Source organism: Alternaria infectoria (assembly GCF_024043175.1).
Source record: "Alternaria infectoria strain BMP 0036 chromosome Unknown scaffold_33, whole genome shotgun sequence".
Classification (NCBI taxonomy): domain Eukaryota; kingdom Fungi; phylum Ascomycota; class Dothideomycetes; order Pleosporales; family Pleosporaceae; genus Alternaria; species Alternaria infectoria.
This window is the reverse complement of record NW_026250722.1, coordinates 108,891-135,744: the sequence shown is the minus strand read 5'-3', so window position 1 is coordinate 135,744 and position 26,854 is coordinate 108,891. Positions and strand designations below refer to the sequence as shown.

Genomic DNA, 26,854 nt, shown 5'->3' with positions numbered 1-26,854 from the left:
CGAGAGCAAGATGAGTAGACGAAGGTTGGATCTCACTACCGTGTGAGGACCAGTGGCCGACTGGACTCTTTCGCGTTAATACAGCCGCAAGCCACAACAGCTTTGGAGTGGTCGCAAAGCAGCTTCAAACGAAATAGCATCCGGTGGTTGATTGGAGTTATTCCCACCATTTGCCCTTACAGAGCGTGGACCGGACGCCGCATGACCATGCATACTTTATGCATGTTGTCGTCCATCACAACGCGTTGTTATCTGGGTTTCTCATCCCATATTTGGTAGAGTAATGGCGTAATGCGACGGTTGCGCGTGCTGGGCGAGACAAAGTCTGTCGTGTAGATGATGGTTTGAGATGGATGAGCGATCGATCACACGACGCGTCTCCTTGCAAGCCGACTAGCGCGACACTGGTTCGCGTCAACATGACGTAACCGCCGAGGCTCACAAAGCCACGAGGTGAAAGTGATGAATACTCACCATACTTCTATACTTATATCGCGTCGGATGATGCATCTCAAATCCAAACATTGGAACCAAGACGATAAGTAGCGAACAACAATTGCCGTGCGCATCGCTCAGCAGAACTGTTCACTTCCTTATGAGAATTGACCCTTTCTTCTTGCTACGCTTACCTGTCTCTTTAGTCCAACTTCGTCCTGAAGTACGATATCGCGCTTCGTAGTGTTTATCGCATAGCTGCATCAGCGTATGTTCGCAAATCCTGCAAACCAGGCCGACAACTCTGACGAGTGTCTCTAACCGTGTAGCGCAGTGTGCTGGTGGTCTTGTACCACATCCAATGAATGTTCAGCCTCCCATGATGTCGAAAATCAGGAGTGACACTAGATGCGCCAGGAGAACGAATTGTCTCGAGAAAACGGGCGGAACGGAATTGGAGGAGAGGCGAACTGCCAGATCCTGAAGCGGTTAGACGATGAATTAGCGTCCGCGCTCCTGCCGCCGACTAAACCAGATACCAGTTAGACTCTTCCCCAACCTCCACAGGTTGACCAAATCCACGGCATCATCTGTACGCTTGCACCCACTTATACGATTCACTCATTCAACATACGGTTGTCGTTTCTTGTACAATTTGCTGGAAGCAGCAGCTAAGATACATACCCGACGACAACTTCGCTATACCTGCCGTCCTTGCCGGAACCGCCATCAATCGGCACTCACATCCGGAGAGATCCACACAACACCGTATTGCCAAGCCTGTGACAGCAGTCAACGTCATATGTGTAGGACATGCTTTTTCATCATTTGCCATGCCTTCAAAGATGGGGTTTGCTCTAACTTTGCTGCAATCCAACTTCACTGAGTCGAACCACCTACACGCTTTGTTACACAGCGTGCCATGTCCAACATCAACATCACCAACGAACGAGAATCCTACCAAGCCGTTTTCGCCCTCGATGTCATCACCGCAGCTGGCGCCCTGATCTTCCTTGGTCTAGCTTCGAGACCTACCTTCCAGCGGATCAAACAGCGCCGCTTCACCGCACCGGGCAAGAACAGCGCGCGTGATGGCCCGCTGAAGACAACACTGGGAACTTATCTCTTCCTCTGGCCGGCGCTTCTCTGTCTCTTCGTCGCGTACCTATGTCGCTTCATATCCGATGTCCTCAAGACGAGCGGGACGATCGACTACGATGCGGACCTGGGATGGAACGGCCGTCGCGGCTACACTCTCACAGGCAGCGACTACGCTTCGAGTATCTCAGCGCTTACTTTCGCTACGACGCTTGCAACCATCTTCTTTACCGTGCTGCTCAACGGCGGCGTCTGGATCCATTCTAGTCATGTCCAAGAGAACGGTACTGGCATCTCGACGCCGAAGACCATGTCGCGTATCTGGAACACGTTCATCATGCTTGCCATGTTGGGTACCGGTATTGCAGCGTGGGGCCTGGGTCTAGAGGCACGAGACATCAGTACCGGTAGCTCAGGCCCGGATGCGCTGTTATCTTGGTCGAACGTCATGCACCATGACCGTGCGACAAGAATTACCTACATCGTGCACGAAGCTATCGTTGTCGCAGCCAGTCTGAGTGTTTCCATCGAAGTGTGGAGGGAGTATGGTACCACGAACAAGAATGCTCATGGTGTAAGTCTCTATTCTATAGTACTATATCACGTTCCGTCACTAACGCTCTACAGTCACCCGAACGCAACGATCTCGCTCGTTTTGTTTTCACCGTTGTACCTCTCATCTGGCTTCGCGACATCTTCATCATCTACGATATCATCCTCCTCTACGTCGACACCTCCGGATGGTCGGACAGTTCCGTCTTGGCTACGACCTTCCTGCTCGTCATCTGCAGGCAGTTTGCCAACCTAGCGATCTTGGGCATGGTGCTTTGGGGTGCTTGGCGAATGGGCCGCAGTGTTAGTATGTTTGGTGGAAGCTATGCTTGAGTGAAATGACTACACGTTGCTTGAAACATTGCAAGACTACGGTCACATGTCACAGTGTTTGAGACTCTCGATCGGAGACACAGCAGAGCGGTAGATACTCTTCTTTGTATGAGTAGGTGCGTGGGATACTTATGATACGTATAAAATTGTAATAGACTGTGGTTGTTTCATTGCTGCATTGTCATGTGATCCTAAAGTACGCCAAAGTGAAGCCTGGTGACATGACCGAGCTTTAAGACAAACGAAACATAGCCTATACAAGACAATGCTGTCTCGATATAGCACCTCAGTCGACTTTAAATACTTCACAGAAACTGTCCTCCTTCAGATATTCACTCCTGTCCACATCAGCTACTCAAATCATAAAAGCACCATCATCCACCAAAAATGTGCGACAGCGAGATGACCGACCTAGCGGACCAAGTCAACGATATCGAGGTCCCGTTTACCGCTCAAAGCAAGGCACAGCGCAAACGGCAAGAAGAAGTTACAAGCCTCCTCGGTACCGACATGGCAGGTCTAGCGGAGGAGTTCATGGACATCGCAACAGTCAGCCACCCTTCTCCGTCCTCCGAATTACATGACCACCAAGATCTAGACTCCTCATCTGCTCCGCTCTCACCCCTAGCCATCGATCAGTGGATTAGCGAGTCCGAAGATGACGGGCGAACGCCGGAGGAGGACACCGAAGTGCTAGAGATGGCGTTGCGGGAATTAGAAGAAAAGCGAGCTAAGTCGCGAGCCAAGGAAGCGAAGAAGCGTAACTATGGTCGAGTTGGTCGGAGCGGTAGAGTCACGAAGCTCGCAATTCGAGGTGGGCCCCCGAGGGGAGTGCAAGATAGCAGCAAGCTGCACACGGAGAAACGTAACTATGGTCGAGTTGGTAGCAACGGTGGAATTATAAGAGAGACATGGTTATTCGTGGTGGGCGCCCAGGGAAGGTGCGCAGTGAAACTAAGGTTGGTAGTAACGGTGGACCTACAAAGACAAATTTCGTAATCCGGGGTGGGCGCCCGAGGAAAGTGGAGGATGACAGTAAGGTGCACGCGGATAGGCGGGCAAGCCAGGCACCAAAGGGGGCTGACCGCAAGCGAATACCTCCTTTGGAGCCAGATGCTGATTTTAACTGGGAGCCATCGGACTATGAAGCGATGCAGCTTCGACGGGGGTCTCACTGGTCTACTGAAGCAGTCGCTGATTTTGGCCGAGACGAGAGGGACGTGTACGCGTGCTTTAGGTAGGCGTCTTCCCTGGGGCAAGGAAATACAATATTGGTATGTTGTTTGCTGTGTGTAGCGTAGAAGAAACACCTATGGTTGAACGTTGTTGAACCACGGATAGATGTTCTTACCATGTCCCAGTTGGTATTTTCTAGCGAACTTCACTGCGCGTGCTGAAAACGCTGCGTATAAATCATGCTCGCCAACATCTGCAATCTTATTAGCAACATTTTTTTTTAACCTTACTGACATATCTTTCCCTGGTAATCTAACCATTCAAGATGGCTCGCAAACGTCGCAGTGCAGACTCGACACCACCACCACCGCGGCGACAACGGCCGCTTCTTCCGGGATCGCCAAGGGCAAGACGGGATGCCCACGGTAACATTACAAATGCAGCTTACCTGAGTGAGGCCACACTCGCGCGCGAGCAGGGGCTGAATAGGCCTCAGGTTCTGCCAACCAACGCGGCTCCTGGTCCTCCTGCTCATAGCCCAGCTTTTCGACAACAGTTGGCCGCCATCCATACGCGAGGAGAGCATGTGCACCACCCACATGTAGCGACCAATGTGCAGTATGGTCGTAGGTCCGCGCCGCAGAATAACGTGCGCAGCCAGCGATATGCTCCGTATTCGCTTGCACCTCGCAACTCTTTTGCTGCCCATCCCAGAGCGGGATATGCGCCGCCTGCCGTTACGGCACCAGCCTCGCACATGAACTTCGTGGAGCCACAGCAGCAATACCAGCAATACCAGCATTACCCGCAACATCATTTTGCTAATGTCCTCCCTGATACAGATCTGATGAGATTTCCTTCAAACTCGAGTCAGGCTACTTTGGGCCATTGGCCTTCGAATGCTTTGGGGCCTCTGCCTTCAGGGAATACCGGCCAGGAAGATGCCTTGCGAGCCGAGGACTTTGAGTCAGCCGGACTGAACTTGGACGCAGTTCAGAGTGAGGATTTGGATCTATCCTGGGATATGGCTGCTGTTGGACCGGCGAACGGGTGGTACACCCTCGATCAAATGGCTTCCCGTCCAATCTTCTACCCGATGGAGCCACCCATCTCTGCTCCTGTACCTGCTCCTGTACCTGGGTACCACCAGCCTCATGGTCACTATGGGGTTCTCAACCAACGTCCCCTTCCGGAACCCACCTTTACAAACTACAATGTTCCTGGGGCTTACCAAAGTCCATATGCACCTACCATGTATGCTCCACAGCATGCGCATTACCAGCCTACTTTCCAGCCGGTCCCGATGTACACGCCAGGCCCCATCAACAACGTCGTCATACCGCAGCCAGGCTTGATGTATGCGCAGAACTTCGTCAATAATTTCCCGCCACAACAGCATCAGCCCACCATGCATACGCAACCATACCCGCGACACCCAACCGCGCAACAACCCCAGGCCAACTCCAACTACCCTGTTGCCGCCTACAACCCACCTGCTCCTTACACAGGACCGTCTTCACACCAGCCAGGAACTTACAACGGCAGCACCGGGCAGGCACAACAGCAGGATGCGGGACCCAGACGACGGTCAAGCTTGTACCTTACTACTGAGGAATGGGTTGAGGCACAACGCAGGCAGCATCCTTCTAGTGAGGATGCGGATCGACGAGCTGGATGAGAAGTGAACACTTGGGCATGGACGCGGGATAAACCTTGGAAGGAGACAGTGGGAGATAACCATGTGGTGTATATGACACGACGTCCTAGAATGGATAAATAACGAGAATTGGAGAAGGCTAAAGAAGAGAGAGAGAGAGAGGGCAGACAAGACACGAAGACATGCAGACGGGAGCTGCGAAACTGGAGAGGATTCACGAGGAAGATGGAAGGAAGAGAAAAGAAAGACGACGAGTACACACCACTCAACCATAGCCAAACGAAACACACGCCCCACATACGAATTTCAGTGCATCAAGAACCAAAAGCTGATGAATATGCGATAACCTATATCGCGAACCTGAGTGCGACGTTCGACATCGTGGTAGCGAGCCGATATCGGGACGCTCGGAAGAGCTTCAACCCCCGTTTGGATTTAGTGCTTGGCAGTCGCGACAGCCAATGAGGTTGCTGTAGTATGTTGGGTCTTTTTTGGGTTACATGCTGGAGGCCGTATGAACGTATCAGGGCAGCTTAGGGTAGCTTTGGCTGAGCTATGTCAACGGTATGGATGCTATGTGACAACAGGCTCAGTAGATCTTTCATTACCAGACAACACGTCTTCCACATGTCCAGATCAGTAGTATGACTTTTATCATTGGTATCTATTTTCATCTCATCATCGTTCTCATCATGAGATTGCTTCCCCCATCCTAACCCGCCTTCCCCTTCGGCGTAACCTCAGGCGACGCATAAGTAACCTGATCATGCATATTCTCACGATGAAGCCACCTCCGCCAGTACGTCAGCGTCGTATGCATATCAGAAGAAGCCTTCTAAGCCCTCGACATGTTCTCGCCCTCCTCCGCCTTCTGGAGACCGTACTTCTTGAGACTATCATGTGTTAGCGCAAATGCCCATCTACCCGCACCTATGCACCGGACGTAAACTCACCGAATGCTCTGAATAGCAATAAAGCCCGTAGTATCCATAGGACTAAAGTTATCCAACGTATCCATACTAGCCTCCTCCTCAGAGTACAGCTTCTCCGTCTGACTGGACCGACCAAGCACATACGCGTTACCCTTGTACAGCTTCATCCTGACCTCGCCGTTGACCCTGCGCTGGGAGAAGAGCAGGCTGTTCTCGATGAACTCGCGTTCGGGCGAGAAGTACATGCCGTTGTAGAGCTGGTAGCTCCAGTTGTGGGACACGAACTGGTCGCGCAGGTTGCGCACCTGGGCGTCCATGACGAGGCCCTCGAGGTCGAGATGGGCGAGGCGGAGGATGGTCATGGCGGGCGAGTCGTAGCAGCCGCGGGATTTGAGGCCGATGAAACGGTTCTCGACGATGTCGATGCGGCCGATGCCGTGGGTGAAGCCGAGTTTGTTGAGCGCGGTGAAGAGCTCGACGGAGTCGGTGTACGTCTTTGAGGGGGTGGTGAGTTTGATGGGGATGCCCTTTTCGAAGTGGACGGTTATGTCGGTGGGCTCGTTGGGGGCGTTGAGGGGGGAGTCGGTCATGGTCCACATGTCGTCGGGGGGAGACACGTCGGGGTCCTCGAGGATGCCTAGATTATTAGTTTCATACGCAATCTCTAAGTATGTGCTGTCTTACCGGCCTCGTAACTGCAGTGAGCCAAGTTGGCGTCCATAGACCAGGGCTTCGCCTTGGTAGACGTGACCGGAATACCATGCTGCTCAGCATAGTCCAGCAGATCCTGCCTGCCCTTGAAGCGGTCGCAGAACTCCGGCAGCCTCCACGGCGCAATAACCTTGATAGTAGGCTGAAGTGTGTAGAACGCCAGCTCGAAGCGGACCTGGTCGTTGCCCTTGCCCGTGCAGCCGTGCGAGACGAACCCGCAGCCTTCTTGTTGCGCGACGCGGATCTGTGCGCGGGCGATGACAGGGCGGGCCAGCGAGGTGCCGAGGAGGTAGCGGCCTTCGTACGAGGCGTTGCACTGGACGGCGCGGAAGCAGAGCTCCTCGACGAATTCCTTCTGCAGGTCTAGGATGACCATCTTCTTCGCGCCGATCTTGAGCGCCTTCTTCTCCACCTCGTCCCACGGCTCTTCCTGGCCGACGTTGGCGAGGAAGCACACGACCTCATAGCCCTCCTCTTTGTCTACGCGTTAGATTGTGTGGTGTGTCTGAATGTGCTTCTGACGTACCGATGAGCCATTTCAGGATCGTGGAGGTGTCGAGACCGCCTAATGACTCGGGTTAGTTTATTGGCTCTGAGCAAGGTGAACGTAGGTGAACGCAGTCGAACGCAGTGAGACGCCGTTGAACGCATTCAGCGTGGAATTGTTAGTTGCAGAAGTACTCACCAGAGTAAGCAAGGCAAACGCGTCCCTTTGACATATCTGCAAGTGTTTGGGTATAAGAAGTTTCGAAGGAAGAGTCAAGAAGAGTCAATTGAAGAGGGGTTGCGGCGTCTGGGGAACGACGTGTGGAGAGTCAGAAACCTTATCTTATCGCACAAAAAATGTTCGGCCCTCACCATCCCTGCCGCCCGATCATCGGCTGTCAGCCTCACGACGACCTGAACTATGACATTAAGGTAGCTAGAGTTCGTGTCGCAAACATCACAGTAACTTTACCCATAAACGTAACAAGCCACTGCTGCGTCTCAACGGAATGATATTCAACAAGGTATATAATCCCAACGCCAAGTATGCAATGCCCCGTTTCGTCCCAGAGACATAATTCGTCGCACGCGCAAAGTATAATCTTAACAAGACTGTCGCTTACCCAAACTTCCCAAGATGCAGCAACAAAAGTCAAATAACGCGTAAAAAAACTTTAGGCTGGAGCGTTCAATGTGTTTATGAACAGACGCTGTGCTAGAAAGCACCACCAGCAACCCTCTCCCTCTCATAGAAAACAATATACGCCTTCTCGTTCTGCAGACGGTTATGCGGTGGCAGGTTCCCGGGATCAAAATCCGTAATCTTATCGTCGTTAAAACTGCGCCAACATCCCCTAGACTTGTCCTTGACAAAAGCGATGTAATGCCCGCTTCCAAGCGTAGCACCAATATGCCAGATAACAGCGTAGGCGTTATAGACATACGGCCCATTCATAGTAGGATCGCTCTTGACACCAGCAAGTTGCGCAGGTCCATCTCGGGCCTTCTCACTCACGTATCTTTCTTGTTCTGGCGTCATGGGTGGTTCGACAAAGGGACCCATGTCGAGGCGTTGGAGCGGGAAATTAACAGGCGTACGGACTTTCCGGGCGCTTTCCGTGCGTGAGGCGCTGAAGCGTTTGAAGTGGATGACGAGGGTGTCGGGGGCGCGGGTAATGGTGATTTTCTTTACGGCTTCGCGGTCTTTCTTGCAGCGAGGGCAACGCCATAGTTCGTCGCCTGCTAGACGCTCTGGTGCGCAGTATGAGTTTAGACAGTGGCGTAGATCGCATTCGCCGTCTCGAGGAATCTCAACGCTGATACTCCAGAAGGCTTCGTATGTTGTACTTGTCACGCCGCATGTCTGGCACGTAAGCTGCGAAGCGTGCTGGCCGGCAAACAGGCCACCGATGACCGACATGTCTCGGTGCTGGTATCGCCGCCATTCGATCATCGCTGAATACTGCCTCGGGAATCTCTCTCGTTGCAGCTCTTCCTGGTCCGAAAGTGGCTTGAGTGGCGGTTTGTTCCAGGTCAGGTTGAGGTCTTCGTGCATGTAGTCTAGGACAAATTCCAGGAACTCCTTGGCGTCTTGCTGCTCATCAATGCCCCACTGCGAGTTGAAGTGTCCGCAAATGCGCTGTTCAAAGTTAGCAATGCCTAGTTACTGTTTCCATTTCTTGACTTACCCTGAATGTGCTGGGGCGCACGGACGTGACATCCCCCTTGTACAGATTGGACAGCAGCGTCGCGTACGCCTCTGGTAATATCCCCTTTGTTCCCTTCCAGTTATCTCGTTGAAGATCTCGCTGATATCGTCCGGTGAGGAACAGGTCTGAAAGCAATAGATGCCCACTGAGACACTGCACCACCGAGTTCATGTAGCACGTGACGCCAAAGTTCAGCAGGCCCGTCCTATGTAGCCTCAGGTTACTAAACTGAGGTTGTCCGTTGTAGACGACATTGCGGTTCTGTTCTTGCCGATCGTGTACGCCACTGTAGCTCACCCTAGGAACAGAAGGCGGCGGCCGCGAAGGTGCAACAGGTATGGCAGGTGCGACGTATTGATTGGTCGACTGGAACTTGGACGGGTACATCATGGATGACTGCTCGGCTTCAACATCGGGGTATCGACGTAGGAACTCTTCTGTCGAACGGTAGAAATCCTGTGTAGGCTCTTCTTCCTCTTCACCATCTGCCGGAGGCACTTCGACTGCAGCACGCCCCTTTCGAGCTTCTTCCAGCCACTGTTGCTGCTCTTCTTGGTCCATTGGAACGTATTCGCGTTTCGATCTTCTCTGCGTATTGTTTCTCGCGATATGGCTGGCGGCTGGGGATCGTCGTATGGCCCGAGCCCGCGTCGGACCAGCAGCCACTTGTCCAGCAGTGTTCGACGTCTTCAAAGCCTGTGGGCCCACCAGGTCCATCCAAGCGTCAAGACCGCCTTTGAGCAGAACCGGAGGACGCCTGAGCGGTTTATCGGCGTTGAACTCGTGCAGGGTATCGAATAACCGCTTCAACGCAATTTCGCTGTCAGATCGGTTGTGTCTATGCATGAAGTCGATGTTCTTTGTCGACTCATCGTAGTATACAACCACGTCGAAGTCGGCTCTCTTGTCGAACATGTCTTGTTCCTCATCCGGCGATATGATGAGACGATCCAGAAGCTGCTCGGCGGAGTCGCCATCGCGCAAGGTCAAGGGCTCTATGCACATGATGTTCCGCACGAAGATGTGTCCCGCGTCGAAGTCTGTCCTGTCTCGTACGTCGATGGTGAGTACATTGTACATGCGGTAGTAGTCGTAAAGCATGCTAGCATCAATCTCAAGTTCGACCGTCTTGCTGACAGACCTTGTCCTTCCATTGCCGTCTCGGAGGGTCTGCGCGGGAAAGTATGAGTCGGGCACACTATTCGCATTCGGTGCATACGCTGATGCACTGGACGCGGCGAGTGAGTTGGTACGACCCCCGGTTCCGTTCAAACTCCTGGGCGTACTCCGAGGTGCGTTGATGCTCGAAGGACCTGAGATGTTCCTCGCTGGACTATAGGTAGGACTAGGCTCTTTCGGTAGCGAAGCCGCGAATTGTGTATCTAGAGGCAGTTTCGGCGGCGGCGGAGGCATGTGAAGGGGCGGTGGAGGCATACCCCGCGGACCCATAATCCGGTTTGTAGAGTGGTAGTCTGCAGGAGAGGGCATCTTGACAGACAGATCTTGGCTGGGGCGAGGCGATGTATCAACTAGCGGACCGGTCCCTCTAAGATTCGCAAACCGCTGAGCAAGGTCATTCACTCCATTCACATTCGATATGCTCTGGTGCACAGCCCGCCCATGCAGCGATTGTGGCTTCGGTTGCACGGGGGGTTTTCTCCGTGAAGAATCCAGAGAGGCTGCAGGTGACGCTCGACCGTTTGGCATTCCGGTGGGGACTTCGGGAAGCATCAGCTCGTCGTCTTTGCGCATCGCAATCATGCCATTGCGATTGCTCTGTGTTGTAGAGGGGGGTGTAGAGGTCGTCCTGTGGTGTGCGCCGTTCCTCTTGTTGTCGTTCTTTATAATGTCCTTTATGCGCACAAACCGCTCTTCGTTTGACTTGATCTCTTTCATAAGCTCGTTGAAATCGCGGTGGATCTGGCTTCGGCTGCCGTTGATCTTGTCATAGTAGTCGCGGTGGGTGGGTATCAGTTCGGCGACGATCTGGTATGCGACAATGTATTCCCAGTAGGCGCCGGCGGGAGAGCGGTTGTTGAGCATGTTTTTGGCCGAATTGAAGTGCCCCCTGGCTCGTTCGAGGAGGAGTTTGATCTGTGGATGGTCAGCGACCGCATGGTGATCGTGTTACCTATGAGGCGGTGTTGGATGAGTACCGAATGGTGTTTTAGCGACTCGGCCGTGTCTGTCGCAGAGGCTATGATTTCGGCGATGGGCGGGAATGGGCCAACTGGGCCTCTGGAGTCCCCAGCGCCGTCGCCGCTTCCCCATCCGTCTGCGCCGACGCCGTGCGCGCCATTGGTGTAGCCGTTCATGGCGGCGGTGGTGGTGTGGGTGGGCGAAGGAGGTGCTGAGGGCGGCGGAGGAGGTGCCGCACTCACAAACACACTTTAGTCGGCGGGCAGGCGTGCATGTTCTCGAGTCCGAGCAAGGCGCACCTGGAGTCGAATACGCGTACGTGTGGCCAGAGAGGCAGTGTTGATCGGGAATGCGGGGCGGATCGGGTAGCGCGTGATTGGGCAGTGGCGTGCAGTTACGGGCGGCGATTCTACAGCAGCGGGCGGGATCCAGGGGAGATTTGGGTATCGTGAGTGAAGGCGTTGGGCGTGTATGGCCGTCCCGCGATTCGCAGGGTTGAAGCATGCGTCGGTGGATGCGGCTCAGAGGCGTCCGGCGTCATCGCCAAGCCCTCACCTCGGACAGCTTGCTACCTAACCACCACAACGACTATCCCCACGCGCTACTCGACACCCAGCCACAACTCTAATTCGAAGTCGAAGCAGCTATCAAGATACGTTGATTTACATCTGACTCCCACAAAACCCACTGGGAGCGCCCTACATCATGGCGGGCTGGTTCGGGTCCTCGACCACCGGCGCGCTCGACGAGCAGATCGAGCGCGCCACCTCTTCGAGCTTGTGAGAGATGAGCCGAGACGTAATTCATGGAATTATACATGCTAACATACGTCAGAGAGGACATGCCCCTCAACCTCGAGATCTCCGACGTTATTCGCTCCAAGACTGTGCAGCCTAGAGATGCCATGCGCGCATTGAAGAAGAGGATAGGGAATAAGAACCCCAACGTCCAGCTTGCCACTTTGAACGTACGAATTACCCTCCAGGAACATCACGAGCTCTGCTAATCGTCTCAGCTCACAGACACGTGCGTTAAGAACGGCGGCGCCCACTTCATCCAAGAGATAGCTTCCCGCGAGTTCCTCGATAATATGACGTCCCTACTCAAGGCACCCCCGACCGTCGCACCCAACAACGATGTGAAGAACAAGATGCTCGAGCTTATACAATCATGGGCGACTGCCGCTGAAGGGCGCCAAAACCTCAGCTACATCAACGAGGTCTACTACAGCCTGCAACGGGAGGGCTACCACTTCCCTCCAAAGGAGAACATATCCAGCAGTATGCTTGACAGCAGTGCAGTACGTTATCAATACATGCGCAATTACTACGGACTAACACATTCCAGCCTCCCGAGTGGACCGACTCCGACGTCTGCATGCGATGCCGCACGCCCTTTACCTTTACGAATCGGAAGCACCACTGTCGCAATTGCGGAAACGTCTTCTGCGGCGCGTGCTCGAGCAAGAGTATTCCCCTACCCCATCTCGGCATCATGGACCCTGTGCGCGTCGACGATGGCTGCCATGCGAAGCTCACCGAACGGTCGCGAGGAACACCGCTCCCGAGAGTGTTCGACACCCCCAAGCCACAGAGGACGCTATATCAGGGCTCGATGGAGCCGCGGAATGCGCGCGTGGAGGACAGCTTCGATGCTGACTTGAAGCGAGCGCTGGAGATGAGTCTGGACGAAGCCAAGGGAAACAGCTCTTCTGGCTTTGTGCCTCAGTCGCAGTTGCAGTCACAGTCCAAGCCAACGAATGGAACGAGCAAGAAACAGCCTGAAGAGGAGGAGGATGCTGACCTGGCTGCCGCTATTGCAGCTTCCTTGGCTGACATGGAAGAACAAAAGAAGAAGTATGCCACGACCTTCCGGGAACAGGCCTCCAATGCGAACGGATCAGCACCTTTTGTTGCGCCTAAGAACGATTACGAGCTCACGCCTGTCGAAGCCGAGAACATCAACCTCTTCTCCACATTGGTCGACCGGTTACAACACCAAGCGCCTGGCACTATCCTGCGGGAACCACAGATACAAGAGCTGTACGAGAGCATTGGAAAGTTGAGACCGAAGCTTGCCCGTACCTATGGCGAGACTATGAGCAAGCACGGTATGTTACACCTCCCCGCCATCGGAACTGTACTAACGGGAGCAGACACACTACTTGACCTACACGCGAAGCTGTCAACCGTCGTTCGATACTACGATCGCATGCTCGAGGAGAGACTTTCGAGCACATACAACAACCAGACCAACGCCATGTACGGTCTCCCTGCTTCATCACAACGGCCGGCATCCAACCTATACCCAAGCATACAGCAGTCAGGAGTACCGGGATCCGGTGAGAACTACTACACAGGAAACGCAGACCCATCCAGTGCATACGGACAACCGCAATCGCAATACGGTGGCGGTTACCAAGCACCCTACCCACAGTTCGACAAACGACCACAGTCCTACGCTCCACCGCAAGATCAATATCAACAACCCTCACAACCATACCCCAACCTCGCACAACCGCCACCTAATACTTCGTACCCGTACCCTGCTTCACCACAACTCCAGCGTCAAGTATCAAATCAACAGTACCCGCCACAACAGTCCTCGGGATATCCATCGCAAGCACCTCCGGTGTCTGACGCAGAGAGCGCTAGCTTCTACTACGGAGACAACGCTGCAGCCCAATCTTCTCAACCGCCCATGCAACGAAGCCAAAGCTACGGCTCTCAGCCATCCCAACAACAGCAACCCCCCTCTCCACAAGCATACACACGAGCTCCACCACAGCAGACGCCCATCTCACCACCCGCACAACCTACGACTGCGTGGCAGAACCCGCCGTATCCCAGGCAAGATCAGCCACAGGCTCAGCAGCAACAAGCGCCTCCACCACAGCAACAGCAGCAGCAGCAGCAGCAGCAGCAGCAGGCACCTCCCCAACAACAACCAGCGCCGCCACCCCAACAGTACTGGCAACAGCAACAGCAAGCGCCCCAGCAGCAGCAGTCTTCGGCGTGGCAATCTGCGCCTTATGCGACGGGTGGGTATGGGCCTGAGAGTTTCCCGTCTGCGCCGCAGAATCAGTTGCCGGTTCAGCAGCAGAAGGTTGTTGATGAGCCTTTGATTGATTTGTAGGTGATTATATCGAGATGGGCTATAGTATGCGTTGAGCTTTATTTCGCAGAAGATTCATAGTCTAACGCACCCATTCTACGCGCTGTCATCATGGGACGGCACAATTTGATAGTCATTAAAAAAGGCCAGGGACAGGATTGTTCACTCAGGCCTTTGTGCGTTTCATGCGTCAAGAACGACCTTCATCGTCGCTTATAGATACTGGGATATCAGAATAATTGCAACACTAAGATATGTCACGTCTATCTGCAGTAGGACTTTGTAGCACAAGTCTCATTTTCAATGCTGAAAAATCAGATGCCTAAGTTCATTGTCTTTCCTGTGAAGAACGACGAGACGATACTTGCATATTTGTTCCCTTCATAAGCGAACAAAGCCATACGATACGCCGGATCTGGTCAAAATGCCGCGACCTCCATTGACGGACTGATCAAACAACGAGAAACCACAAAGACAAATCACTTTACTTGTCCAACATGCACAATGCAGTCAGCTCGCATCGTTGAATTGAAGGATGACTACAATACGCCCGTGGCATACCCATCGCGACACCAAGAAGACATCCACACACCGAATCCAGCATGGCAACAACAACAACAATCACAGCCGTCCTAACAACAGCAACAACCTACGTCGTAGACCACGCAATCCATCCCGGTTCCTCCCAACCCTCCCAACCCTCAACCCCCCTCTTCACCCTACCCACCCTCCTGCACCTCCTCATCCTCCTCTCCATCCCCCTCTTCCACTCCCTCGCCTCCACCCGCCGCCTCAAAATCACCAAATCCGACCAAGAAGCACACGACCTAGCAACCGCATGGCGCGTACCCTGGTTAACCTCCGATTGGACGACGTTATACGGGTTGATCGGTCTGGCGCAGAAGGGCGAGATAAGAGTCGAGCATACGCCTTTCCATCACGAACGTCTCTCTACGATGCAGGGGCGGTTGAGGAATGAATACGGGACAAATAGGAAGTACCGGTGGGCGTTACACCGGTTATTAGAACGGGGTGTGATTCCGCTGAGGGTTCAAGATGGTGGTATAACGACGGAGTGTACGCGGAGATGGGGTGTGAGTTTGACGTTCCCCTTGGTGATATTGCCGCGATGGCAACAAACCAAGAAGAGGGGGTTCTTTGAGTTTTTGGTTCCACATCCTGAGCGTGTGGAAGTGCGTGCGTTGCTGGGGTTGTTGGAGGAGAATCAAATGAACTACAGCATCTCATGCCGTACGCACAACCTGAAGACGAAAAAGCCACGCACTTCGATTACCGAACCGGCTGTGCTGCATCGGGGACATCACAATCCCAGTGAGCCCATCCCTTCTTTCCCGCTTTCCGTGGGCGTGGAATCGAGTTGTGAACTCCTCCTCCCTTTCCTACCCGACAAAGAAGTGGAAAGTGCGCGTGGGGAGCGGGTAGCTGGGCTGGGTGATTACATCAAGGAAGGGGAAGGGACAGAGGGGAGGCCGCGTGTCCCCTTGTTGCACTGGAGTAGTTGGGCTGTTATCAGGGTTGAGGCGGCGCATTGGGGGTATGTGGAGTTGGATCATTATGTGCTGGGTGCTGTGCAGGATACTGGGATGGGGGTTACGTATAAGAGAGAGATTTGTGGGAAGACGAAGAAGATGGTTGTGAAGGAGGTGGCTGCGTGGGAAAGAGGTGTTTGTGAGAAAAAGGCGCTGGGGGAGATTGAGCGGTGTGGACTTTGGTTGTGAGGGGGGGGGATGGATTGGGAGATATTGTGATGTTGGTTTTTTTGATCGTCTAGAAAGAACCAGGTTCTAATTGTTTCTTCATCCATGCTCCGATTTCTTCTACTCGTGGTCTTGTTGCTGGATCGGGGTCTTGTTGAGACCAAAGGCCTACGCCTTCGTAGGAGGTTAGTTCGACTCTGTCTTGGGCGATTTCTTCGTATTGCTTCTTCTCTGCTGCGTCGTGCCAACGGGATCGCCCAGAATGCGTTTTCAAGATCTGGCGGGCGATACTGCGTCGGAGATGCTTGGCTAGATCATTTGTGGTATCGTTGAGCGGACTCTGCAGTCCGGTTGTGACGTTCCAGATGGGCAGACTGAGCCGAGTACCTGCTGGGGGATAGTTGCGGGCGTAGGCGCGGCATCTACTCAACGTTGGTACTGCCGGTGGGGCTTTGATGGCATCTTCAAAGGTCGCATAGTGGTTCATGGCCATCTGCGTCTCGATGTCGAGGAGCTCGTCTGGTTGCTGTGATGCGAAGATGTCGTCTTGTGGCGGCAGGGTAAGTTGCGCATGAGGAGAACGGAAGAAGTGCAATGGAGATGCAAATCGGTCGAAGTAGTCTTGCGGCTTCCTAAATAGAACGTCACGCCTTTCCGACAAAATCATCGTGGGTATGATTTCGTTCTCTCCATAAGCTTGCCAAGATGTCGGCGGCGGTATTTTGGGCACTCGTTTCCTGCCACGCTTCTTTCCAGTTTGCAGATTCTCTATAGCCTCGCGAATCGCCAATGAACCAGCCATGTCTTCATCAGCTGGAAGTTGGGTTTCGTCGCCATATTGCGGCTCGGGGAGATCCTCCGGCTGGACGACTGGAAGCTCATCTGGGAACACCCAATCTACAATCGGGTTGTTGATGGCTGCAGCGCCGATTCGACTCTCCCCAACACGACACTCTGTCAGAGCCAGCATCGTTGCCAATGAGCCGCCTACTAGTTCTCCGCATACACCCATGCGAGCTAGATAAGGCCGTTCGAATTCATCGATAAGGATATGCTCGCGGACCCAATCGTAGCCAAGCAGCACATCGTGACATGGGGTCGGATACTGATGCGCCGACGACGCGCGGTAGTTGATACGCACGATAGTCCCAGCACTTGACTCTTTTAGCGTTGTGATAACGCGCTCGTCTTCATCTGAGCTCTCTGGCACTACTGGTCCTGGAGGCAGGTAAAGCAAGACCGGAGCTTTAGATGCTGATGCATGGAATACGCTAAAGAGGGTTAGTACTAGAAGAAGCCAAGATGATGCCCAGAAACTGCGATCTGAGGTATGCTCGCTTAGGGCGGGGCATGGTGTTGGATTGCGGAGGAGCAAAGCGCTGTGAGGTCATCGCACAGCAGGCGGAGGATTCCCCGGGCAATTGCAACGACGAGAGGCAGGATCGAAGGACACACAACGTCATGTGAAGACGAGACGGAAGAAGACTTACTCAACCGTAATGGAGCCGTTTGACCGACAGGGGATCTCGATGCGTTCACATCGTGGGAGGGCGGTGACGGCCGAGTAAGGTCGTCTAGGGGCGAGGAGAGATAATCGGGGCGGTGATAGGGCAGTGAAAGCCTTCAGACAGGAGTGTCGCAGCATTAATGGGGACCATGCAAGCGATGGTGGGCACAGGTGTAGTCACAAGTCACCAGGCGGGCAAGGCGTGCAAGATGAGAGACCTCAGTTCGCTTGGGGCTGTCGCTTCCGCATGGGGACGGGAAGACGGCCCTAGAGGAAGGAGCCACCGCCGCGAGGAAGGCGCATCAACACAGCACAGACGTGAAGGGACGGAATGCAGAATTTGCGTGCGCGATATAAAAACCGGTGCGACAATAACAAAAGCCGTTAGCAGAGCTGTCAAACATCAACAGGTGTGCGGTAGTGCTCAGGGGGAGTGGTGGGCGGGTCAGCATGGGGCGCGGCGTGCAGGGAAATTAGGCTAGCTGCTTTGAACCCCGAACTGTCGTGGTCTGGTGCAGTCCACAACCCGCAGCCTGATTTCATTTCTACGCCGCCTCCGCTCCTTGGTGCCGACCTGTCTTTCATTCCCGTCTGTCCTTGACCGTTGTGCACTGTGCGATCCTGCCTGTGGTGTCGAATTCCCCGCAGGCCCCTCGAAACCTATCACGCTCACGCCCATTCGCGCCTACGACCCGCTTTCACAGCCTCCCAGACCCGCGTAGGACCAAACTCCGTATCACCTAATGCACGCACCTGCACGCTGCGCCCGATAATCCTCCCTAATATATCCTTTTGCGAAGAGTGCGTTGTGCGACAACATCGTGTTTCCAACATTGCGACCCCAACGCCTTATCGCGAGGACCTCGACCGCCCTTTCAACACGTGCGCCTGCTAGCCTCCACCTGGGCACCGCAATCCTCGCACCTCCACCGAGCCTACACCAAACCTATACACCAACGCGAAACTGGCGACTGTCGAATAATACCTGGGAAACGCTGCTTCGGGTCGTCGCCCGTTAGCCGATCGATATGGCGGAAGGATCCAAAGTCCGCGCAGTCTTCACTCTGTGCAAGAACCTGGTACTGGCGGCACTGCTCTATGCTGCTATCTACGGCGTCATCACCTTTATAAACGACCCCTCCGTTGCTGCGAAGGGCAAGATTGGCATCCCCGCCTTCCTGGACAAGGCTGGACCCACGGAGCTGATCGAGACGACCAAGGCGGGCGTCAAGGTCAAGTTCGCCGGCACCACCAAGACTGTCACGATCAACCCGCACGCCAATGTGTTCAACCGCCCCATTACCGCCGTCAAGAACAAGGACGACTACCTGGGTCCCCGCCCGCATGTCGATACCGAGGCCGACATTGACATGCTGATTGAGGAGTGCCGCGGCACCTATGCTGGCATTGAGAAGATGAGGAAGCCCTTTGACTGCCTCAAGTTCTTTGCAGAGGGCGAGGACCGCTACTACAGCCTCCCAGAACCCACCGCCCGCGCCAGCGCCCAAGACCCCCGCAACGCCGACTTCATCAACGCAGACGGACACGGCAAGACGCTCGAGAGCTATACCCCTGTAAACGACGCGATTGCTGCCAACGGAACCAACATCGGTACCTGCCCCGGCCCTATCATCCCATACCACACCTACTGGACTGGTCCCGCGACCTGGCGAGTCGAGGTCTTCATCAAGAGTTACCTCTACACTCAGAACCTGGCTTGCTCTCGTCTTTGGCTATGGCTTGACACCGACCACAACCCGAACGCCGTCGAACACATGCTGAACAAGGATGCTCTATTTGCCCGTTTTCTGCCTCTGGTCGAGCGAGGTGACATTGTTGTCATGCCCTGGAAGTTCCCTAACCGCATCCCACTGGCTACTGACAAGGAAGACAAGAACGGTTTCGACTACTACAGCAAGCCCGGCGCCGTAAATGCCAAGGGAGAAAAGGACGTGGCCGAGAACATTATTGAAGACAAAGATGGCCAGCAGTGGCTCGTTCTGACCCAGAAGCAGATGACATTCCTTCCGGTCGCTGTATCCGATGCTGTTCGCTTCATCGTATTACACATCTACGGCGGTGCTTACTTCGACATGGATGTTCTGATGCTCCGGGACATGCGACCACTTCTACTGCCGAAAGAGCATGCCTGGGCAGAAAGATGGGCGGCACATCCTCACCCCGGTGATTACAACACCGCCATCATGTCCCTCTCGGCAAACTCCTCCCTCTCATCCTACTTGCTCTACGGCGGTATCAGAATGGGCGTCAACTTCCATCCCCGCGTGCTTGGTCGCATGGCCTGGAAAGACGGACGCGACCAGGAGTTCAAGATGTTCGAGACTGCCGCTTTCGATCCCATCTGGACAGAGTTCAACTGGGACCGCGAAGGACGCTGCACAGTGCCATGTATCCGGGACTATAGCGCAGTCTTCAAGGGCAAGATTGGTGGCGTCAAGGACGAATGGGAGAGCTACGACGGCCCACAGCTAAACCGCATCGACCTCAAAGACGCGCAACGCAAAGAGCTCAGAATGCCTGCCAGCGACTCCTTGGCCAAACGCGGGGAAGAGAACGTACCCGCCTCCGCTGCCCTGCCAACTCCCAATCACGGCGACAAAGAGCACCCCGATTCGTTCCAAGCCACGCTTGACGAGGAGGCTGAGCTGCGAAAAGCTGGTGTGATTACTGACTACATCTTGTCGGAAGACAAATTCCCTCCCAACAACCGCACGCTGGAGAACTTCTTCCGGGGTGCCTGGACATATCATATTCACAACCAGGTAAGTCTCAACAGAATTTCCAACATGTTGTTCTGTTGCCACCCCAACCCCGCTTCTGCGCATCTACATAGTCCGATGTCCCTGCAGCAGTATCTTGGCAACGGCTTCTTCCCCACATAAAAGACGGAAAAGCAAAGAACCACACGCTAACAATGCATCGCAGTGGATGAAGCATCCCGAACCCTCGTCATGGATCTCAGTCCTCGAACACGCCCACGACGGATTCATTGCCGGCAAGCGCACGAACCCTTACGGCGAGAAATGGACGGGACCTACCCTCATGCCATACAACTACTGGCCTGAGTACGTGTGAGGCCCCGGCACCCACCGAACCTTAACCCCCCCTTCTGCGACATCGAGCTATACCAGCCGATGCGCAGAGGTTGCCGTGTCGAGTGCTGTCGCTTCGGGAGAGACAAACAATCCCTCTTCGTCAGGCGAATGTCCCATCGGAGAATTTGTGGTGGCCAGCTACAGATCCCCCCCTGTGGCTTTCTGCTATGGAAAAACGGCCAGCGCACTTCGATTACCCCATTTATGGATCACGATACGCTCAAATTCATTTTTCGTCAAGAACATAAGCGCAGCATAAAAGCCAGATTCACAATATATCTGTCTTTTTGGAGTTTCTGGTGTTGATTTTAGTACTACTTCTTCAATTGGCTCGCTTTCGCGGCATATACCCTTCGTTTCTTGTTAATTGTTCTTGACTTTCCTCGGCCAGTGTGGTACTTGGTGAGGTCCTTTTTGGTGTTGGAGTATTTTTTTGGCAATAAGCTATGGTTGCTGGGTAGTAGGGTAGGCAGATCTAACGATGTGGCGTCATGGCCAGAATTGAGGGATTAGAAATGGAATGAATCTACAGAGTTTGTTTGAAGCTGTTATTGTGTACATGTGTGGTGATTGGTTTCCCTGTTTTTGAGTATTGTTTGTGTGGGATTCTGCGTGACGGGATGAGATGGTGGTCTTTGAGTAGGGGAGTGTTGATGCACATGGTAGAGCTTGAATATTGACACGGGTTGAGTGATGCCACATATACATGTAATGTACGTGTATTTTCTATCTTTCTGCTTTGACATGGGTTAGCGTAGCTTACCTTGCTCTAAGTACTTAGACTCGCCGTGTAGATTGCAGATTAGAGCTACTAATCAAACTAGATTGAACAACAAAGAGGGGTAGACGCTGGAGTCGATGCAGATTGATAGTTTAGATACAATAGACGCTGAAAGTTAGCTTGTATCTCGACCTTATTACGGTAGAGTGTTAACGCAGAGTAGAGCAACAAACGCAGTCGGACACCTCTGTATAGTAATCGTAATGCAAGTGCATCTTCTAAACACCTTGTGCTTATTGTATACAGGTATCTCGACCTTATAGAAGCCTCTTTGCTTAGTAATTAGAGTTAATTCGGAAGTAGAGTCTATAATGTGGTGAAGTTTTAGAAGAGACAGCATTCGGTACTTAAGAAGCAGCAGACAAACAACTTTAACTCGCACATTATTCCCGTTCTTAGAAGATAACTAGCGATAATATATAATCGGCTTTCTCTATATATAGATCTCGTAGCTAAAAAGAGAAGCGTAGAAGTCTCTTTACAGGTTAAAAGTGTCTAAATAAGGCTTTATTTCCTCGAATTGTTTGTAAGAAGAACTACTCGTAATTTATACAGAGCGTGTAGTAGCTGCAAGCAGCAAATTGTACTTGCGACTTTTCTTAGTTGTAACAGCATGTAGCTGCAAGCAACATGATTACAGACTAGATATTTAAATAGATAAATCTTAATTAAAGCACGCATATAGGTTAGAGAAGTCCAGGTACGCATATCTGAAGCATACTTGTTATTCGAGCCGGGTAAGCGAGGTCCAGAAGTATGCAGTCTGGCCCAAGAGATCGCCATCGCGGTAGCGATTCGTCCAGGTTAACATACACTCTGTTATGTCTTATAGGTACTATTACACGCGATACTACCCGTCACACACCTTAGTATCGTTATACTTGACGTGATGCGAAGATACATAGTTTCCGATTATCACGGCAATTGTACGAGCCTGCTCAAAGTCCTCAACCGGCGACTCTTCTGATGGTAATAAGCCTTGACAGCAAAATCTACTGCCCCCTACCGACAATACGAGGTGATGGCCCATGCAAGGAGTAGCAGACAGGGAATTTTGCCTACATCGTTCTTGTCCAGAGAAAAAGAAGATAGCAGCCATAGCGGTCACGCGGAGTCGGAGTGATATCACCAGAGCCGCACCACAATTAACCAACGGGCATCGGATAAAAGGCCATGGTCGTGGAGCCGCACACTAACACATCATCCAACGGGACGCATGCGAACAGCCGAGAGTATAGAAGGTTTTCAAGATGAAACAGTATCAAGTGCCCAAGTCTCAGTTGGAACAATACGGAGTATCGTCCACAGGTATTATGTTTATGACCTGCCTGTTCGCGATACGATCACCCGATGGGCTGCAGTCCGCCTCGTGACGAGCCCCATACAACGCGCTTCTATGCCAGCGGAAGAGCGCGATACTTTGTAAAGGTCCGAGAGTGTTCCCGTTGATACGGCTACAATACGGCTACGCAATGCCATCCCACACCAATCTGTCCATGATCATCGTCTCACATGCGTCAAGAGATCCTGGCCATGTCCCGACCCCCACGCGTGTCAAACGGGTTCCTCGTGCCTTGCACCGTGGAAGTAACGTTCCAGAATGAAATCCGCCTGTTCTCCGGAGTCACTTGGTAGGGTATCCTTGCTGTGGAGCCAGATCTGACAAGCGCTTTTCCCGAGATTCGTCCTGTACCTTGCTGGTGAATGCCAGCAGGGATGGAGCATGACAAACGTCTCGAGTGATGCGTGCCAACATGTCAAGCGGATCGGCATGTACTGCATTTTAGACTTCCGTCCCGGTGCTTTGGTGGCGGTGCGGCTGGGAGAAGGGCGTTGCAAGCGTCGTTGAGCGCAGCTCCTACCTTCGTGGACGTTGAACCATCGCGTCTCTTGGAACAATGCACGTCGCCGAGGTACCAAGTAACCAAGACCCGGGGACACCGACGTGGAAGCTGATCTTATATTCTTTTGCGGCAGGGACTGACGTGAGATGAAGCAAGTCGGGATGTGGTGGGAATCGGAGATCGGTTAGTAGACGCCGTAAGGACACTAGTCCCGAAAGGGGATCGCGCAGACTCTATCAATTTAGTTGACGTTTTTCCAGAACCCAACCTGCCAGCGCGGACCGATTCACTGACACTCCTGCCTCAGCTTTCCCACGCGAGGCGCTCTCAAGCACGACTGTCACATTCCATGGTTTGATGCATGCCGGGAAGTGACGGAACTCAAATACGCTTTTCACCACTCAGACGGACGAGATCTTCACTATGACGTCCAGAAGAGTTTTGAGGCTTCTCATCCTCGTAGCTGATCCTCCGCATGGGATAAGATGAATGCGAAAAAGCGGGGTCGCGGCAAGGGCCTGTACGCGTCCGCGCTTAGCAATATTCGCATACCGGGTACCATGTATACACTGAGGTGTTATGAACGGCTATCGCCAATTTATCCATCTTCACCCCAGGGTTCCATCGTCTCCTTTGTTTACAAACTTGGACCGCAACGATGTTGAAGACGTTTGACAGCAGCACTATGAGTGAGGTGACAGGTAAACCTCATTCAAAGGGTTCCGACAATTCGGCGACGCCAGCGAATCCATCATCCGCGGTCCCACAGCCTACGGCACCTCCCGAGCCCCCTCGCCGCCAACAGATGCGCAGCTGCGACTCATGCAAGCGCGGAAAACGAGCTTGCGATGCAGACAAACGCGTCGATTTTGCGAACCAGACATGCTCCAACTGCCTTCGAAAGAACCAAGTTTGCACCTTCAACTGGTTGAAGACAGCATCGGTGACTCACCCAGAGCGAGAGAGAAAGAGGAGGCGCTCAGAGGAGAAGAGTGATAGCGATCAGCTCGAACAACATGCAGCAAGTAGCTCTGTCAGCTATCAGTATCAAATACCACCTGGAACCATCGCGAACGAAGCTCAATACGAACTGCAAGATCGAGGCACACAGTGGTCATCGTCTCAAGACGAAGACGAGACGCGCGAGGACTACTTCAACAACCCGCCGAGTGACGACGTGGATAACATATCCGACGAATCGATACATTCGCTGGATCTAGACTCAGTGCAGTTGGGCAGGAACAATGAGCAAGGATTGCTCCAGCCGCGATACTCGCGGAGAAGCTCTTTCGCTCTGCGTCCTCATCGTCGAAGCCAGAGAGACGACGCCTCATCTCCATTCATGGACATACTGTTGGGGGAGAGAACGTCTCGGGGGTTTGTGACCAACGGGCTATTGCGCATCTACAACGACAGCATGGAAAACTCTCTTTCATGTTGGCTCACAGAGCACAACTGCCCGTACACGATGACGCGCTACAAGCCGTCTCTCCTCTCGGCGAGTAAGGCTACACGGGAATGGAGTGGTACCTGGTCAAACAGAATGTACAACCGTGTACTTCAACTTGATCGAGCCTACGCATCCCTTCGCATACGAAAACCAACAAACGCGGAGGAACGTACAATCTCAAAAGCGCTCAACATGGTCATTATGTCTTTCGCGTCACAATGGGCTCAAGCGGGCGAAAGAGGGGCAGGACGTCGTGCGACTGACCCCCAGTTTACGGCTGACAGGTTTCCTCAGTCGAATGAGTTTGAGCGATCCATGCAAGAGACACTCTGGCATCAAACAGCTAAGCTGCTGCATCAGGCTGCTGACATCGGTTCTTTCCGTGTTATCTTTGCCTTGATCATCTTCTCGCTGACCCAACGGCCATTAGACACCACTCAGCTGCATACACGTACGGATCCAAAGCTCAGAACGCATTACGAACATTTCCAAGCCTTGGTACAGGACGATGACGCTCCCATATTCTTGGAGATAGCTTTGCGACAGCTGCTCGCCCAACGACGGAGACTGGAACGCGTGGAACAAGACCTGGGACGAGACCCTCTTCAGCAAGAGGACCGAGATACTTTCAATCTGTTATACTGGTTTGGCGTTATGTTCGATACCCTATCCGCAGCGATTTCCCAACGACCAGTAGTGGTCGACGATGAAGATAGCGAACTACCACCTCCGACCAACGACGCATATACCGAGCCGTTCACGTGGCCTAACCCTCCTACCACTTACACGGACCAATTCGCAATGCCGACACATCTTTCCAACCTTCCCACTGAGCCTCCAGTGACTCAGGCCCAGGAAGGCAATGCGGTGTGGGGTGATCTCTTCACACGCGATGGCACATTGGAAGTGGACCCTGGAGCGGCGCGATGGCCATGTAGCTACAAGGTCGCCGCCGCAACACTCAGCTCCGCCGCACCAGTGAAAGTACTACTATACAGACGCGTCGCACATCTCCAAGCGTTGGTATCGCGGAAGGTTTCGCCAGCTAGGATTGAGGTGAGTACAGAGATATGCCATTCCCTTCTTCGTGGCCTCTAGCTGACAATCTCACGCGCAGTCAGGTATAAACGGCGCATTCCACGTCTACAACCACTGGCATCGCACGTACGCGCCCTTCTTCTCCGACTGCGTAAAGCACCACGCCACCCTCCCCACACGCGTACAATCCTGGTACACACTGATAGCAGGCCACTGGCATCTGGCCACCTTCCTGCTTTCCGACTTACTCCTCACAATCGACAAGACGAAACTCTCTTCCCCGAACGAGCGCACCCTCCGTCAGTCATCAAACCTCGTGGATACGCTGCGCCGCCAGAACGCACTGGCAGTCGCCGACCTGAGTCTTGCCAGCATACACAGCGTAAAAGAAAAGGAAGGAACGGATGAGTTCCACTTTGCGCTCAGCCAAGCCGCGCTGTTGACAGAGCCGTGGACTGTGGCTTTCGTGCGCTCGTTATGTAGAGCAGGCTACGTCTTGGTGCAGGTCGTGGCGTCGGAAACCATCGAAGAGGAACGCGATCAAGCGATACGGAGATGTCGGGACTGTATCGAGGGTCTCTGGTATCTGGGTCGCAAATCAGACATGGCGTTTCTTGCTGCGCGCTATCTGTCGGATATGCTGGATGAGGCGATACGCGATACGAGTGCACGCACGATGGCGGAGGAGATGGGCAGTGATTCTGCGACTGTGTCGTCTCAGTTTGGTACGAGCTCGAGCCCTGGGACGGATGCGGGGATACCGGGGTATCAGCAGCCGTTTGGCTCGATTGGTGCTTTTCCGTCGTGGTCGGATGCGGATTTGATGGGGAGTTGTCAGCCGGGTACTAAGATCGACGAGGGCGATGTGTTGAACATGGAGACTCCTTTGAATGTTGATAGTGCGTTGCTTTGGGACTTTAGTCTGCAAGGGTAGCAGCAATTGCCTGACGAGGCTAGAAACATCTGTGAGATCTATGAACGACTACTTCCTTCCAGCGTGTTCACGACCGGCAGAGCAAACGACGCAACGGAAAAGCTCGGCCATATATATTTGCACT

The 26,854-nt window shown here is 53.4% G+C and overlaps 8 protein-coding genes across 8 annotated transcripts; 5 read left to right on the top strand and 3 right to left on the bottom strand.

The window, feature by feature from the left end:
* Positions 1-1,357: 1,357 nt before the first annotated feature.
* On the top strand, positions 1,358-2,418 carry J4E92_010235 (uncharacterized protein; the record flags this gene model as incomplete). Its single annotated transcript, XM_051501574.1, has 2 exons — positions 1,358-2,107; positions 2,161-2,418. 2 exons carry the CDS (start codon positions 1,358-1,360, stop codon positions 2,416-2,418), a joined length of 1,008 nt encoding a protein of 335 aa, XP_051348205.1.
* Positions 2,419-2,805: 387 nt separating this feature from the next.
* J4E92_010234 (uncharacterized protein) lies at positions 2,806-5,272 on the top strand (the record flags this gene model as incomplete). The annotated part of the gene is made up of 2 exons (XM_051501573.1): positions 2,806-2,967; positions 3,920-5,272. The coding sequence occupies 2 exons, from the start codon at positions 2,806-2,808 to the stop codon at positions 5,270-5,272; spliced, it is 1,515 nt and encodes a 504-aa protein (XP_051348204.1).
* Positions 5,273-6,086: 814 nt separating this feature from the next.
* On the bottom strand, positions 6,087-7,613 carry ARG1 (argininosuccinate synthetase; the record flags this gene model as incomplete). The annotated part of the gene is made up of 5 exons (XM_051501572.1): positions 6,087-6,144; positions 6,205-6,820; positions 6,868-7,368; positions 7,421-7,459; positions 7,580-7,613. 5 exons carry the CDS (start codon positions 7,611-7,613, stop codon positions 6,087-6,089), a joined length of 1,248 nt encoding a protein of 415 aa, XP_051348203.1.
* Positions 7,614-8,095: 482 nt separating this feature from the next.
* Positions 8,096-11,404, bottom strand: J4E92_010232 (uncharacterized protein; the record flags this gene model as incomplete). Its single annotated transcript, XM_051501571.1, has 3 exons — positions 8,096-9,019; positions 9,069-11,183; positions 11,246-11,404. 3 exons carry the CDS (start codon positions 11,402-11,404, stop codon positions 8,096-8,098), a joined length of 3,198 nt encoding a protein of 1,065 aa, XP_051348202.1.
* Positions 11,405-11,933: 529 nt separating this feature from the next.
* Positions 11,934-14,363, top strand: VPS27 (Vacuolar protein-sorting-associated protein 27; the record flags this gene model as incomplete). Its single annotated transcript, XM_051501570.1, has 5 exons — positions 11,934-12,007; positions 12,063-12,195; positions 12,244-12,528; positions 12,576-13,338; positions 13,384-14,363. 5 exons carry the CDS (start codon positions 11,934-11,936, stop codon positions 14,361-14,363), a joined length of 2,235 nt encoding a protein of 744 aa, XP_051348201.1.
* Positions 14,364-16,130: 1,767 nt separating this feature from the next.
* J4E92_010230 (uncharacterized protein) lies at positions 16,131-17,412 on the bottom strand (the record flags this gene model as incomplete). The annotated part of the gene is made up of 2 exons (XM_051501569.1): positions 16,131-17,305; positions 17,349-17,412. The coding sequence occupies 2 exons, from the start codon at positions 17,410-17,412 to the stop codon at positions 16,131-16,133; spliced, it is 1,239 nt and encodes a 412-aa protein (XP_051348200.1).
* Positions 17,413-18,595: 1,183 nt separating this feature from the next.
* Positions 18,596-20,663, top strand: J4E92_010229 (uncharacterized protein; the record flags this gene model as incomplete). Its single annotated transcript, XM_051501568.1, has 2 exons — positions 18,596-20,350; positions 20,514-20,663. 2 exons carry the CDS (start codon positions 18,596-18,598, stop codon positions 20,661-20,663), a joined length of 1,905 nt encoding a protein of 634 aa, XP_051348199.1.
* A 3,450-nt stretch (positions 20,664-24,113) lies between these two features.
* Positions 24,114-26,730, top strand: J4E92_010228 (uncharacterized protein; the record flags this gene model as incomplete). The annotated part of the gene is made up of 2 exons (XM_051501567.1): positions 24,114-25,814; positions 25,876-26,730. The coding sequence occupies 2 exons, from the start codon at positions 24,114-24,116 to the stop codon at positions 26,728-26,730; spliced, it is 2,556 nt and encodes an 851-aa protein (XP_051348198.1).
* Between the last annotated feature and the right edge of the window lie 124 nt (positions 26,731-26,854).